Source organism: Semicossyphus pulcher, unplaced genomic scaffold (genome assembly GCF_022749685.1).
Source record: "Semicossyphus pulcher isolate SPU_LCO1_2020_fin unplaced genomic scaffold, fSemPul1.0.p SCAF_3, whole genome shotgun sequence".
NCBI classification, from domain to species: domain Eukaryota; kingdom Metazoa; phylum Chordata; class Actinopteri; order Labriformes; family Labridae; genus Semicossyphus; species Semicossyphus pulcher.
In genome coordinates, this window is record NW_027211704.1 from 7978508 (window position 1) to 7993102 (window position 14595).

Genomic DNA, 14595 nt, shown 5'->3' on the forward strand with positions numbered 1-14595 from the left:
TCCAAATGAAGACGCGTGATTGGCTGTTAATTTTACAGCGAAAAGAATGAGCCAATCAGTGAAGTCGTTCTTGGTCGTTGTCAGCAACCAACGTACACAATTTAACAACCAGGAACTGGCGTGTGACTGCCAGTGCGGTCAGTCCAGAGGTGGACAGTAGCGCTTTAATTAATCGATAAATTATTTATTAACAGCCGTTTTCTGCTTTTAAAAGGTTTTCGGTAGAAGTCTTTATATTTCGGTAAAACTTTTCTGTCAGCATGAATCTGGGGTGAGTCTGTTTTTTAAAACACCAGGAGCTAGCTAGGCTAACATTTTCACCGATAATGTCGCAGTAAAATGCATTGGGATTGTTTTATACCTTGCTAGCAAGATGTGATGTAACAGTAAACATTTTTCATAAAACGCGCATCATTACAGATCAAACTGTACTGTACAGATACAAAATGAACGCGTTGTCGATGTTCAGCTTTTAACCTACAGACAGCCTTGCTGTTTTTGTAATTTTGTCGACAAGAGATGACGTCAAAATCAATGAAACAAATATTAAATGAACATAATAAACCCTTTATGGTGCATTGGCATTTCTTTTGAGGTAAATAGTAAAATATAACACTTACACTTAAAAGAGATAAGGCATGTCACCAATCTATGACAGGTGTGATTTCTTTTGAGACTTTTCTTCTGCTTCACAAGAGGCTGGCCAGACCAGATGCAGAGTATTGACTGTGAATATGTAATGCTAACAGATAATGTTTCTGTTTCTTTTTCTGTTCTAGCTCAATGTACTGCACTGTCTCCTCTCACAAAAACAAAGTGTACAAACTCTCTTTTCATGCAACCAGTAATGTTAGTAATTAAACTCTGACAGAAGATTGAAGCTTGTACCCTCAGTTTAAGTTTGTCTTGCAAAAGAAACATTTTTTTTCCCCGCAAAAAAGCATTAAAACAAACGCGGAGACACAATTAATTAAGGAGAAAAGAGCTTGAACTTTACTGAGATTTTCATTTGATGACTACTTTGATATTTTTCCTTTTTGTGAACAGAGATGGCCTGCTGTTTGAACTTGAAAATGGAAAACCCAGATTGATTCTACTCAGTCATGGTGAGACCATTTAGCTTTTCTAATCTTTAATTGTCCATGGAAAATTGACACGCATGATTCCTTTTCTTGATAATATGAAGAATTATGTATCAAATTAATTTGTTTTGAAACGATAAGATAAAAGATCACTTCTGGTGGTCCACTTGTATGGGATTAATAAATAGTGCCAATAGTGTCAATAGTGCCTTTAGTGCAGTGTTGTTTATGGTGTTGGCTTTTGGGTAAAAACTGCCCATGAGTCTATTGGTGCGTGCTTTGATTGATCTTTAGTACTTTTCTGAGTGCAGGGGGTCAACCAGGTGATGGGCAGAGTGAGATGGGTCTTTCAGGATGCAGGATGTCTTTCAAGACAACAAGAGGTGTAGATGGGGAGGTGTGGAACCTGTGTGTGTGTGGTGTTATATTTACGGCTGCTCACTGTCGCATCTTTCTTCCACTGCAGGCGTTCAGAAAAATCCAGTAAAGGTAGGAGTTATGCTTATATCTTGGGTATCACATTCCTACAAATAAAAGCACCTGGGTGTCTACAAACCCTCACCCACACATTGTAGTGTGTAGCACAGGTTTAAGTTTGCTTAGTGGAAAGAATATGACTACCCTGCTGTTTATAGTTTAATAATTTTTTCTGATTTGATATTATTAAATATATTCCAGCAGCTGTCTTGCCGGCCTAGAGAGGCTAACATCCTGAGCTCCAGGCAGCCGTCCTGTGTGGAGGAGGTGCAGGGAGAGGAGCGTCCAGCTCGGCAGCTTGCAGGGAAGCACAGAGAAACCAAGAGCAAGAGCAAAGCAGGAGGAGCAGCCGCCTTCTTTACCTCCAACACTGTCGCAACTGGGGGGAAGTGCATCATAGCCGGCAGCTCTAAAGTTGTCCCCAAGGTAAGAGTCAAACTGTGTCCCATTTCCTTGCTTCACCTTTGACCCTTCATCTTCTGACAGGACATTTATCTGCCCCTCTCTATGTAGATAAAGTCAGACAGACACAAAAACAGCACCCCTGCTGGCTCCCTGAGGGCCGATGGGAAAACAGGACAGTCTCAGGGCGGTGGGACACGAGTCAGCGGAAAGAGAGGACCAAAGGACACTTTGGCCAGTGGGGACGCAGGACTGAAGGACGGCTTGGTGTGTCTGACAAATGAGCAGCTTCAGCAGATCCTCAACACAGTCCAGATCTCTAGCAATGGCGGACACCCAGCAGAGGAGCACAGGACCCAGGGTAGGCTTACTGATGGTTGTATTAATCGTGAGAGGCCCAAGTAAAGTAAGATAATGGTGCTGGACAGCAGACTTTCCCTCCTTTTCAATATAATGTACAAAGTCATTTTTGATTTTTCATGTTAGGAAAACAAACAGGAACAAAGTCTGACTCCTCAACGAAGGAAGGAGGAGAAAGAGAGATGAAGGAGGAAGATAGAGGAGGAGGGGAAGAAATAAAGACAGGAGGAGCAGGAGGATCTGATCCAAGCTCACAGGATAAAGACAGGTGAGTTCGCATCAGCATTAATTTGTATAAATAAAAAGGTTTCTTCCTGATAATGTTCCATAAGGACATTCAAATATTTATTCAGCAAATACTCATTAATGAAGTAAAAGGTTGATTTCTTAGAAGATCATAGATTTAGGGTCAGATGTCATGGACAATACTGTACCGTTCCTTTAGCCAAGAAAAGCACCAGATCTTATACAGTATGTGTCTTCACTGTATTATAAACACTGAAAAAGATGTTCATTAGCTGCTTCTTTTGTTCAGGTTGTCTGGATGTCTGTTCAGCTGGATGGAGGAGCAACAGTCAGAGTGCAGAGCAGCTGTCGATGCCAAGAAGGCTCAGTGGAGGAGAGAACTAGGTACTACTTGCAGAGAACATCAAGTCTCCCCTGTAGTGGAACTGATATCATGTCTACTCTTATTGTAGTGGCCCACTGGCAGATGTAATAATAACATAATACGGTGCTTTTTAAAATGTACACATTCACTGGGCAATAAGAAAAATACCTAAACCTAGGTTATGTACAAAATGCCATATTTATTTGTTTGTAACATTTTCTTTCAGATAAAACTGTAATATTCATACAACTTAGACAGGCTTGGATGATGCTCTCCCTGAACACAATCCTGACAATAGCCACAACTAGGGTTAATTTGACCTATTTTAACAGAACGTAAAAACATAAAATGAAATCAACCTTGCTGTCTGTTTGGGAAGCTTTGAAAAACGTCGTACATCGACATCGGACATCTTGCACCGTTCTTCACGCTTGACAGAAGAGGCGTGGTGCAGGCAGTGCGCGCTCACACTCGCGCTGAGTTATTGTCGTGGCATTACTTCAAGCTTTTTTGGGGACTCATCGAGCATTAAGACATAATTAAAGCATTGTTTTATCGGCGGAAAATACGGCAGAAAAATGACATATCTGCTGATGCTGATATGTTATTTTCTAGCCATAATCTGCAGATACCGATAACGTGCCTATAATATTGTGCATCCCTAGAAATTACTAATCATTTAATGTCGCGTTGTCTCAAGCTCTCGATTAACATCTTAAAGGACCTAAAGCTCATCCATACCCAACGTCAACATAACCATTATTTTCAGTATATAATCTCCGCTCTCTGCAGTTAATTTTACAAACCTAAATCATTCATTATTGACTATATTTTTATTGATATTATATTATTAATATATTATACAATAAGATTTATGTTTTAAAATAATGGTTGTCCGTGTTTTAAAAACGTACTTCTGACTTATGAATGTGTGTGTTTGTGTGTTAGATGAGCAAGTGGCACTGAAGCAGCAGAAGCAGCGTTCAGCCCCCAGCAGACTCCAGGTACGGCACATCATTCACCTCTGAGCTTCACTTTGTTGAAATGTTCTGTCGTAACTTTCAGCTCCAGATCAGCTGTAACCTTACACCCAGGTGTGCGCCCAGCTGGTGCACTCAGCTCCACAGTGATACACTTAAATATGAGCAGAGTGTGGTTCATGAAACCTGTATCACAAGTCAAGTGGAGAAGACCAGATCAGATGTGCTCCAAAATTCATTTACAGATTGGAAACATATGTTCTTTGTGTGTTTCAGGCCGAGGAGGACACAGACAGTTTGTTATCAGTCCAGAGCTCCATCAGCCACAGAGATCAGCATGCTGCCATCAGATCCAGCCTCAGACTCGGGGTAAAAGTTAAAGTTATTTCACGCTAAGCAGCTTTACACTGTCCTTCATCGCCATAGAGCTCTGTTATAAAAACAGATCAATGCTCCCTTCAATATGTATTATAAACATGAACAAACATGATGAGATTAAGAAACCCTGACCTGTGTCGTCTCTGTAGGAGGTGACTCCGATGGAGGAGCTGCTGAGTGTTGAGAGGAGAGAGGAGCAGAGGAGACGCTGGCTTGATGAGCTGGACCGTCAGAGAGAGGAGACGACTGAACGCAGGAGACGAGAGAAACTGCTGCAGAGCCAGGTACAGTACAGACAAGGACCAGGTACAGTACAGACAAGGACCAGGGACAGTAGAGACCACTAGCAGGTACAGGGTCAGTACAGACCAGGATTTGTAGAATAGAGTTTTTTCTGTTCATGTCTTTAGTTTGTGTTCATCTCTGCAGACCGAGGACCACGAGCTCTGGGCCACACACTTTGACTCCCTGCAGAGAAGACCTCCTGTCCTGCAGACTGCAGCTCCCTCAGCTCCTTCAGCTCCACCTCCAGCCCCGTCTAACGGCTCTGAGCGGGGGGAGTGGGAGCCATCGTCCAGCCTGTCCCTGGTCTGGGAAGCCATGAGCAGCTGTGGAGCAGAGAGTATCGGAGGAGCCAGCATGGATACAACCAGCGGTTACCCGACCAGAGCCAGGTAGGAGGGGAGAGAGGGGGGAGAGAGGAGGAGGCAGGAGGTCCAAGTGGAAGAAATAATACATGAAAAGTTCAGTTAAATATGTATAAATGTTTTTGTCCTTTGTCCAGCCACCTGAGGACAATGACCGCCCTGCTGGACCCCGCTCAGATAGAAGAGAGAGAGAGGAGGAGGCTCAAACAGCTGGAGCAGCAGGTAGGAGGAGGAGGAGGAGAAACACAGGGAGGGAGAACAATCAGTAACAGTATCTAAATGTTTTACTCTGCTGCTCCTGTGTCCTCCCCCAGCGAGACATCGAGGCTCAGGTGGAGGAGCGTCGGCGGCAAAGGGAAAATGAGGAGGCGAGGAGGAGAGAGGAAGAGGAGGAGGAAGAGAGGAGGGTGGCGCTGGAGAGAGAGAGGCTGGAGAGGCGGTTCGAGCTAGACACACAGAGGGAGAGGCAGAAGGTCAGGAGACACACACACACACACACACACACACACTGTACTATATTGATCATTTATACGTTAACTGATTATGTTGAGTTTTACTGTTGTTATATCAGTGTTTGACTTCAGAGTGTGTGTGTATATGTGTGTGTGTGTTGCAGTCAAACCATCAGGCAGAGCAGCCAGAGAAGATCCACGATGGGGGCCGACATCAGGAGACACAGGAGCCCAATGGTGAGCTGAGCTTCTGCAGAGAAATTAGTTCCAACTATTTTGATAATCCGCTGATCTCTTCAGGGTTTTTCAGGCGAATATGTTTTAATTTATTGGTTTCAGATACTTAAATGGACAAAATATGTAAATGAAAGACGTCACTTTGGACTCTGGGAAATTGTGATGAGCACTTTTTTTTAACGTATCCTGAAAATAATCAGCTGACAGCTCTTACAACTGAAAATAGACACAAAAACTGTTCTAAGTAATATGACCCTGAAACATTTTCAGGGTAGAGCGTCTGACACGGGAACAAAATAAAATAATAACTTTATTTATAGCACCTTTAAAAACAGGTGTTTACATAGTGACCTAACAGACAAAGCACAGGCAGGAACCCAGGAAGAGAACAGAACAAACATTCAACAATCAGGCCGAACAGAGAGAAGCCTAGAAAATTCAACAAAAGGCGAGAGCAAAAGGACAAGAATAAAAGGAAATAAAGGTGATAAAACAGGCAGATAAAGCAATAAAGCAGTACAGTTCACATTTTATTTATTTTTTATACTGTATTTACTGACTTGCTGTTTTTTCTTTGTACTACTGCGACACCCGAATTTCCCCCCTGGTGATCAATAAAGGATTATCTTAAGAACAAAATCAGATTTGGAAAAGGGAGACGAATAAAATATAAATAAATAAGTAAACAAGCAAAGACATCAGATGAATGGATTAAAAGCAAATATTATAAATGCATTTAAAAAGGTAACATCACATAAAAGTGAGTTTTAAGAAGTGATTTTAAAGAAGTCACTGATTCTGCAGCCTGATCTCCTCAGGCAGGTCGTACCTAAAGCTGCTTTCCCACTGGTCAAAAAACCCGCTAACACACAGCTTTTTTGCCTAATGGGAAAGGCTCTGCGGTAGACCCGGGTAATTATCACCTCGGCTCCGTTTGGCATTGATGGGAACACAGAACCCGTGTCGACACTCTAATCTCCGCCCCCTTCTGGAGCGATGCTCCGTCTGCAACTTCTGCGACTCCTTGTCATTTCAGCTACATATTCTACCCGTCTCCCTCCAAGCAACGCTCGAACATCGTTACAAATTTGTCCGCGCCGAGTTTGATCAACAGACTGAATGAGTAATAGATACAATAAAGACCTAACCACCGTAACATCCTCACTGTTTACTTACCCTGTCTCCGGCGCGTTTGTGACGTCAGACGGTGACGCAGCAGAAAAGAGACCGAAAGCAGTATACTACACTAACAATGGGAAAAGAGACAATCAGCATCTATAAGCGGGTCTTCCTGGATCTGACAAACCTTCATCAACATGCTAATTTTCTTGGGAAAAGGGTATAAGTTGAAAATGGCCATGTGTCACTGTACATTTTTAGATGGTCAAATTAACTACATTTTTAAGCAACTGCATTTATTGTAGAGATGATGAAGGATTCAGATCGAGAATTTTGAATTTTTTGTTTTCGATTCCTTGAAAGTTTTTCTCTTGTAAAGATGTATGAAGTCTGCCTTAGTTCTTATCTGTTTCACATTCACACAGATTTTCTATAAACAAACCAAAAGGCAAAAAGTAGTTAATTAGTTGTACTTGCTTACCTTACATATTCCCCATCATTTCTTTTATTTGTGTTGTCACTTTCTTTCTTGACGTCTTAAAAAGTTATTATTATCGTGACCAAATGATTACTGCTGAATTAAAGCTGTGAAATGACAAAAAAACAGAGACTAATTGTTTGTTTTCAGCAGGTACGAGACATGTCGAGTGTTTGGAGGAGAAGGAGGTCAGCAGTTCAGCCTGTCCGTACAAAGACATGGCTGTACAGACGGGTAACTCTAGTGTTACTCCTGCAGCTACTAATTCTGCTGATGTTATTGCTGCTGTTGAGGATGAAAGACAAGTGTTTAAATATTTAAAAGTTTTAAGTGGATTTACTCCTAAGTGTTCAACAATCCTCCTGACACCGCTCTCCTTCCTCTCTCTGTAGAAGAAGCTCCCCCTCTCACGCTAAGAGCCGACAGAGTTCAGACTCCCGACGCCTCCTCACAGCACCAGCCACCTCCTTCTGTGTCTGCTGCTCCTCCAAACAGCAGGAGCCGGGCGGGGAGAGCGGGCAAGGAGAACATCTGTGTGCAAGCAGCAGGAGGAGGAGGAGGAGGAGGAGACCCGTACGAGGCGTTTGCTAGGACAGAGAGGAGCAGGAGAGACAAGAGGAGGCCGGAGTGGAACACACAGAGGTATAAAACACAAACATGGATGATCACTGTGGATTCACCGGACCTGCTTTGTGTTCTGACTGATTATGGACAACTGTGGCTGCACCTGAACACAACAAACATCCACCATCTCTCAATAACAAGTCACTCAAGTCAAGCTACATTCAGAGCTAGATAAAGCTACAAGCAGCGTGCAGCCAGCCCTCACACCTCCCCGCATGTTTAGCTGCCGTTACAGGACAACTTAAAAAACAACTCTGAATCTTAACTCTGGACACGCAGGAGTTACATTTCACTTCCTGTGCCCATGTGGGGTTAGTGGACGCACACAACCAGCATTAAACCTGCATTCTGTCGCTATGAATGAATAGTCAACCATGCAGTGTACATTACATGCAAGTTAAAGAAAGAGAGACCGAGAGAGGGAGATGGAGAGAAAGAAGGAAAAAGATAAAAAGAGAGAGAGAAAAGAAAGAGATGGAAAGAAAGAGAGACATAAATGAAGAAAGGGAGAGAAAAGAGAGAGATAGAAAGACAGAAAGAGAGAGAGAGACAGACAGAGACTGAAAGAAAGACCGATATTAAGGAAGAGAGATAGAAAGACAGAGAGAGAGAGAAAAGAAAGAGAGACATAACGAAAGATTGAAAGAAAGAGAGAAATAAAAAGATTGAATGAGAGACAGAAAGAAAAACTGAAAGAAATAGAGACGGAAAGAAAAAGATAAAAAGAGAGACAGAAAGAAAAAGAGAGAGAAAGAAAGACTGAAAGAAAGAGAGACAGAAAGAAAAGATAGAAAGAGAGACAGAAAGAAAGACTGAAAGAAAGAGACACAGAAAGAAAAGATAGAAAGAGAGACAGAAAGAAAGGAAGAGATAAAAGGAGACTGAAAAAAAGACTGAAAGAAAGAACAGTGACATGCTTTATTTACTCCCCTAACTCTCGGTCAGTATAAACTCTGCTCTCTGTCCCTGCAGACCCAGCCGGCGGTTCGTTCCCGCCTCAGAGCGTTACCCGGCCTCTCTGCAGAGGAACAGGCAGGAGAGCCGACTGAAGAGGCAGGCCGAGCTCCTCGCTCTGCAGGAGAGGACCTGTCTGTCCCGGACCGACCCTCCTCCTCCTCCTCAGAACCAGGAGCACCACCTCCTCCCCAACCCCACACAGACCAGAAACAGCCCCAGCAGGAAGGTAGGCGGTTTCCTGAACCTTCATCCTGACTTCTGAATAGTTTATATACAAGTTAACTCTCTAGGTCCATAATTTAATTTACAGACTACAAAAACTGACTTCCTGAGTAGATTTTTCTCTTCCGGGTGGTTTATAATCATTTCTGTGTTTGGATGCGTGTTAACGAGTGTTTCTGTAACAGGTGGAGAGTGTTTCCAGAGGTCACAGCATCTCTGCAGCCGTCAGCACAGACAGGTGAGCAGCAGGACCAACATCATCTTACATGAGAGATAATATAAGTAATGCTTTCAACTCTTTTAATTATATAGGTTTGTTGTTTCCTTAAACTTGTTTTCAAGAAATTTTTGAGATTAAAGTCGTGAATTTGCCAGAAAAAAGGCAAATTAGTGAGAATATTCTAACTGTAGTTTTTGCATTTTTCTGTACATTTGTAAAGCTTTCGTGTTTTCTCCTTCAGAATGAGTTGTGCTGTCGGATCTTGAATAAATTAGAAATGTAATTAAAGCCCAATTGATTTAAAGTAGTTTGTATATTTTTTGTCCGTAATGCAGGTTGTTTCCTCTCAGTAGCCGTCATGAGTGTGTGATGGTAGGGGAGCATAGAAACGTGTTTTTGCAGCAGAGGGTCGCTCAGTCCTTCTCCTCTGTGAAGTCTGCTTCTTGTGTGCAGAGAAAATAGGCTAAATATGCTTGGAGCTCCGTGCCATGCACGCCTGTGTAAGCAGTGCCAACAGGGCACAGCGCTGCAGAGAAACAGGTGAATCAGGAGGAATAGGGGCCATGAACCCAAACCTGCTTTTTGGGGGGTCGTGGCTCAAAAAGGTTCCTATAAACACTATTTTACTACTTTTTGTTTCTCGCAAGTTTCTGAGTTTATTTTCTCACAAATTTGCCATTTTTTTCTGGCACATTTACGACTTTCATCTCTTCAATTTTCAAGTTTTTTCTCAACATATACGGCTTCCAGCTCCGTATTTTTTTGTGTGTGTTTTACTTACAGTCCCTGTACACAAAGTCACATTTTTATTCAGCCGTTATTATGAATAATAAACAGGCCAGTTAAATAAAGAAATGCCAAAATGTGCTCTTCTTTTGCTGTCCAAGCTTTCTCCTCTAACCGCTGATATTGTGCTTTTCGACCAAAGTTCATTTTTGAAACATAAAAACCAAGATTAAGAAAGGCTAAAAGTTCAAGGCAGTAATCTTATAACTATTAATTTGTATTTTTACAAAGCAAGAACAAAACAAGAAATCCTGAATGTTGTCAGTCAGCTGTGAAGAAACAGTTGAAGGCGAGGACATCACACGTTCAGTTATCAGACATGTTAATCAGGATGCTTAAGTTGTTTTATACTCACTTAGCTGTCTCCTGTTATCGTCTCCTCCAGGGGGCGCTCTCCTCCCGTCCCCGCTGTCAGGCACAGAGTTCAGAGTCAGCAGGTCCCATCCTCCTCCACCCCTCCTCATCCTCATCCTCCTCCGGTCCTGGAGTTCATCCCTTATGTTCGGACTGATGAAGTCTTCAACCTGGATCCTTTAGCACCTGCTGACACGCCCCCACCTCACACACACACAGGTCAGACACACACACACACACACACACAGAGGTTAGTGACGTAGACATTTCGAAAACCTTTTAGTCTATTGCTAAAAAAAAAGCAAGTTGAAGGCATCAGTGTGGACTCCAAAGTCGTCAATAATTTTTCATATTAAACATTTTATAGATGAAAAAATGTATGCAGAAAGAAGTTGTTAGTTGCGGCCCGACAGTCGCACACATCCTAATTTAAAGAATATTTTAAAACGTGTTTTAAGACTTTTAGAGGGTCTGTAAACTTTAAAGTAACAATCTCGAACTTTTTCATTTAAATAAATGTATTTTATGTCACTATCTATCGCCGAAGGAGTTAATACAATGGTGACTGTGCCTATGCCCCAGTGATGAAAGCCTTTGTATTTGCAGTAATATAGTATTATAATGGACTGGGTGTCTGTGGTGTCTGTGGTGGTTAGTGACACGTTTTCCATCACCCAGCTGTGGTTGGTCTGCCAGAGAGGGTGGGCGGAGCAAAGTGGCTGCACTTCTGGTTTCTGTAAGTGTTGCGAGTAAACAGTAATCTACTATGGCTGAACAAACAAAGAAAAGATCGATGACTACAGATACAACTTCAACAATAAGTGAAAAGCCAAAGAAAAATAAACAAATTTGACGCACAAGTCAGTCTACAAACAAAAGCGAGGAAAATCAAGAGTTAGAACCATGACAAAGGGAGCCAGCCATAGATTTCTGGTTAAATTGGGAGGAGTGCCAGTAAAGTAATCTAGTATTGCCAGTGGGAGGCAACCAAGAACACAACATTTGTAATCTTCGAGATTGTATCTTTAAAGTTTGTTATGGGTTATACAGATTTCCATCACTTCGTTTTTTTTCCACTGTCATATTGGCAAGTCACTGTTATTTTATTAGCCACAAATGTGCAGCTTTATAATTGAAATACATTTTATTTTCATACCTTTAGCTTAGATGACGTTTGCTTTGTTCACTGTGAGTAAACTTTTCTTTCACCTCTTCAGAAGCTCCTCCTCAGAGCTCAGCGTCTCCTCCTGCTCCTCCACATCGGGACACACTCCTCCACCCTGAACTGAGGCTCAACACACACACACACCGACAGCAGGAGATCCTGAGAGGCCTGGCCCAGCTGCGGCAGGTAACAAATTTAAATATTATAACCTACCTTTTGAGTCAGGCACCAGCTGAGTGTTTGTGTGTTTTCAGGGTTTATTACAGAAGCAGAGGGAGCTGGAGACAGATCTCAATCCTCTCCTGAAGCGCCCTGACAGCGAGCTCCGGCCGTCCTCTGCTACACACCGCATGTGACCCCTGACCCCTGCTGTGTGTGCGTGTGGAAACCTTTCATTGTTTTCTGAGAAGGACATGAGCTCGTTCAGTCGTCCAACACGTGAAACAGGACGTTAAATGTGCCACAACGAGGAGTTTACATCTCTGGATCGCTCACATCTCACCTGAATATCAACAAACTGACTGCAACAGATATTCATTGTTTTTTTTATCTACACAGATCCTTTGCTGGATACAATCAGGAGTTTGTGATGCACAACTGTTTCCTAAATCTTGCAATAATTTATTTTAACAGTTGAAAATATCTGGCTCTGTGTGGATCTTTCAGTGCATCCAGACAAACTTGAAGTTGAGATAAACAGTATAAATTATGTCATAGCAAAATTAACAAACGTTTGATCTGCATTTTATTTTAAAATATCTGAATTTCTTTGTTTTGAGTCTCGACAGTTTGTAGTCGAGTCCCCAAACCTCGAGTCCGAGTTGAGTCCCCATTTCCTGAGTCTGAGTCCAGGTTAGCTTGCAGCTAGCTAACAGTACCGTTATCAACAGTCCAAGTAACTTTAGCATCTAGCTTACCTTTCTGGATGCGTCCTGGACAGATATCTGTTAAAGTTTGACAGTGTCCCCGTCTTCTCCTCGCTGGTATATATCCAACATGTTGCACTGCTCTTTCTTGCATTTGCTTTAAAATTGTGAAAGCAAAATGCAAGATTTGTGGCGTTTCTTAAGACATCCTGGCAGGAACTGTTGCTGAACAAGGCGGCAAGTTCATGCAGGTGAAGACGCATGTCACCAGCCCTTACTCAAAACTGATTTATTATTTGGGCCTTCGAAAAAATCAAGTCATCCATCCATCCATCTTCTTCCTCTCATCCGGGGTCGGGTCACGGTGGCAGCAGGCTAAGCACGTTTGCCCAGACGTCCCTCTCCCCGGCAACATTATCCAGCTTCTCCTGGGGGATCCTGAAGCGGAGGCTCTGGAATTGCCCCGGGGTCTCAACGTCGAGTAATGAGTCCTAAAAATCACGACTCGAGTATGACAGCACTGCTTGACACAACTTAAACATGGGTTGCAGGTTCAACACAAGCACTTGACTGAGTTTTTTACTGTTTCACTACAAACAGCTCGATGTTTTCTTTAAAGCAACATCTAGTAAGAATTTGTATGTTTTTTTGCAGTTTAACGCCCCTGCAGTTTCAGACTGCTATGCACTCATTGCCAGTCGGATATTGACTCCTCTCCAACTTCTTTTTTGGTCAATTTCTATTTTGCTCTTCTCCATCAGTGTCCTCTTCTGTTTCTTGCCTCTGCCATGAAATCGTACTCAAAACACGACGCTAAGAACACTAAAGCGAGGCCATAAATGTACGCATCAAATTGTGTCCATTAAATGGTGCAGAAACAGGCAATCGTGGCGAGGGGAGGAGGTAAAGAGGCCGCTGTTTTCTTTACAAGTAAAATTATTTCAGTTATTTTGAGGTAAAATAGTTGCACATTGTTGCTTTAAATCTGCACGATCATTTCTACCTCGAATCAGGACATTTTAAATCACAAATTACCTTCTGACACTTTAAGACGGCTCATGTTTCCACTAATGTTTTTATTTTCCTTCACCAGTTTCATCGTAAGACAGACAAGTTTCCTGCTGCTCATTTACTGTTAATTAGACGAGCATCATTTCATGTGAAGAATGCTTATTATTCTGTTTTTATGCACTTTTTGAATGACACTGTACCAAACAGGTATTCAGTTTTTATTCTTCTGGGTTTAAGTCACTGTGGTACTTTTACTTCTTTAGATCATGGATGTAAAATGTTGTTTCTTCAGCTTCCCGCTGGCCGAGGAGCTCTGTGTTTCTGTGGTGTTATATTTCTGGTTTTACTGTAGTAGTGTATTTTTTATTTATTGCGAAGTAATAAAAATGTTAATGTGCTGGGAAATCCTTTTACTTTTCTTACAAGTGCACTTAGTGATTTATTTTATTTTAGAAACCCTCTGAATATAATTTAACTCTAAACTCAACAAAAGAAATGTCAAAAGCTTTGGCTGCCACAGTTTTTTCTTTTGACTGCAGAAAAAATAAAACTGTTTATGTCTTTGTGTTTAGTAAAATAAACTGCTGTCCCAATAGAAAAAACTTTTCAAATAAAGTAGCTTCTTCTGTTGACCAGCCCTTATAATGGCACATTAAATCTACGTAAATTCTGTTAAACCACCCAACATAAGGAGCTAGATTACGGCATATTATTTGACTAAAATATTTTTATGAAACCCCAAAAGTCCCAAAATATACCATTCGTTGATATTGCGCAAGTATTATAAAATTGTGCGAACAATTATTAAACTAAAATGTTCTTTGGCCCAAAACAACTCAAATGTATGTGAATTCATGATGCATTTCACACAGATCACACAAAGAGTCCCATGTCTAAAGCTGCGTTTCCACCACAACACTTTCCCCAGGGACTTTGGACTTTAGGAGGTAGTCAGTCCGTTTTTACTGCAAGGACCAGGGTCTAAATCATAGACGGTATAAAAAGATGTACTTATTCTGAAGCCAAAATACCCAAGGATTGGGTGCTGCCATCTTGCGCTAGTGGAACCAGTGACTGTGCAGTAGAGATCGGTTGGTGGAGCTGCAGTATTGACGTCCCACCCCTTCCTCTACCCAAAACACACATGTACCTTGTGGCCTTGACGTGT

At 42.0% G+C, this 14595-nt stretch overlaps 1 protein-coding gene across 2 annotated transcripts; it reads left to right on the forward strand.

The window, feature by feature from the left end:
- Positions 1 to 229: 229 nt before the first annotated feature.
- On the forward strand, positions 230 to 13825 carry ccdc66 (coiled-coil domain containing 66). Of its 2 annotated transcripts, none has more exons than XM_069677780.1 (21): positions 230 to 271; positions 1048 to 1106; positions 1549 to 1571; positions 1764 to 1985; positions 2073 to 2322; positions 2448 to 2589; positions 2857 to 2951; positions 3880 to 3935; positions 4188 to 4280; positions 4439 to 4573; positions 4719 to 4963; positions 5074 to 5158; positions 5251 to 5409; positions 5553 to 5625; positions 7373 to 7456; positions 7615 to 7864; positions 8819 to 9029; positions 9211 to 9263; positions 10417 to 10604; positions 11603 to 11736; positions 11805 to 13825. In XM_069677780.1, exons 1-21 carry the CDS (start codon positions 261 to 263, stop codon positions 11904 to 11906), a joined length of 2670 nt encoding a protein of 889 aa, XP_069533881.1. In that variant the 5' UTR covers positions 230 to 260; the 3' UTR covers positions 11907 to 13825. The 2 variants fall into 2 exon arrangements, with proteins under 2 accessions (XP_069533881.1, XP_069533882.1); XM_069677781.1 differs by having other exon boundaries at positions 7376 to 7456.
- The last annotated feature ends 770 nt before the right edge of the window (positions 13826 to 14595 follow it).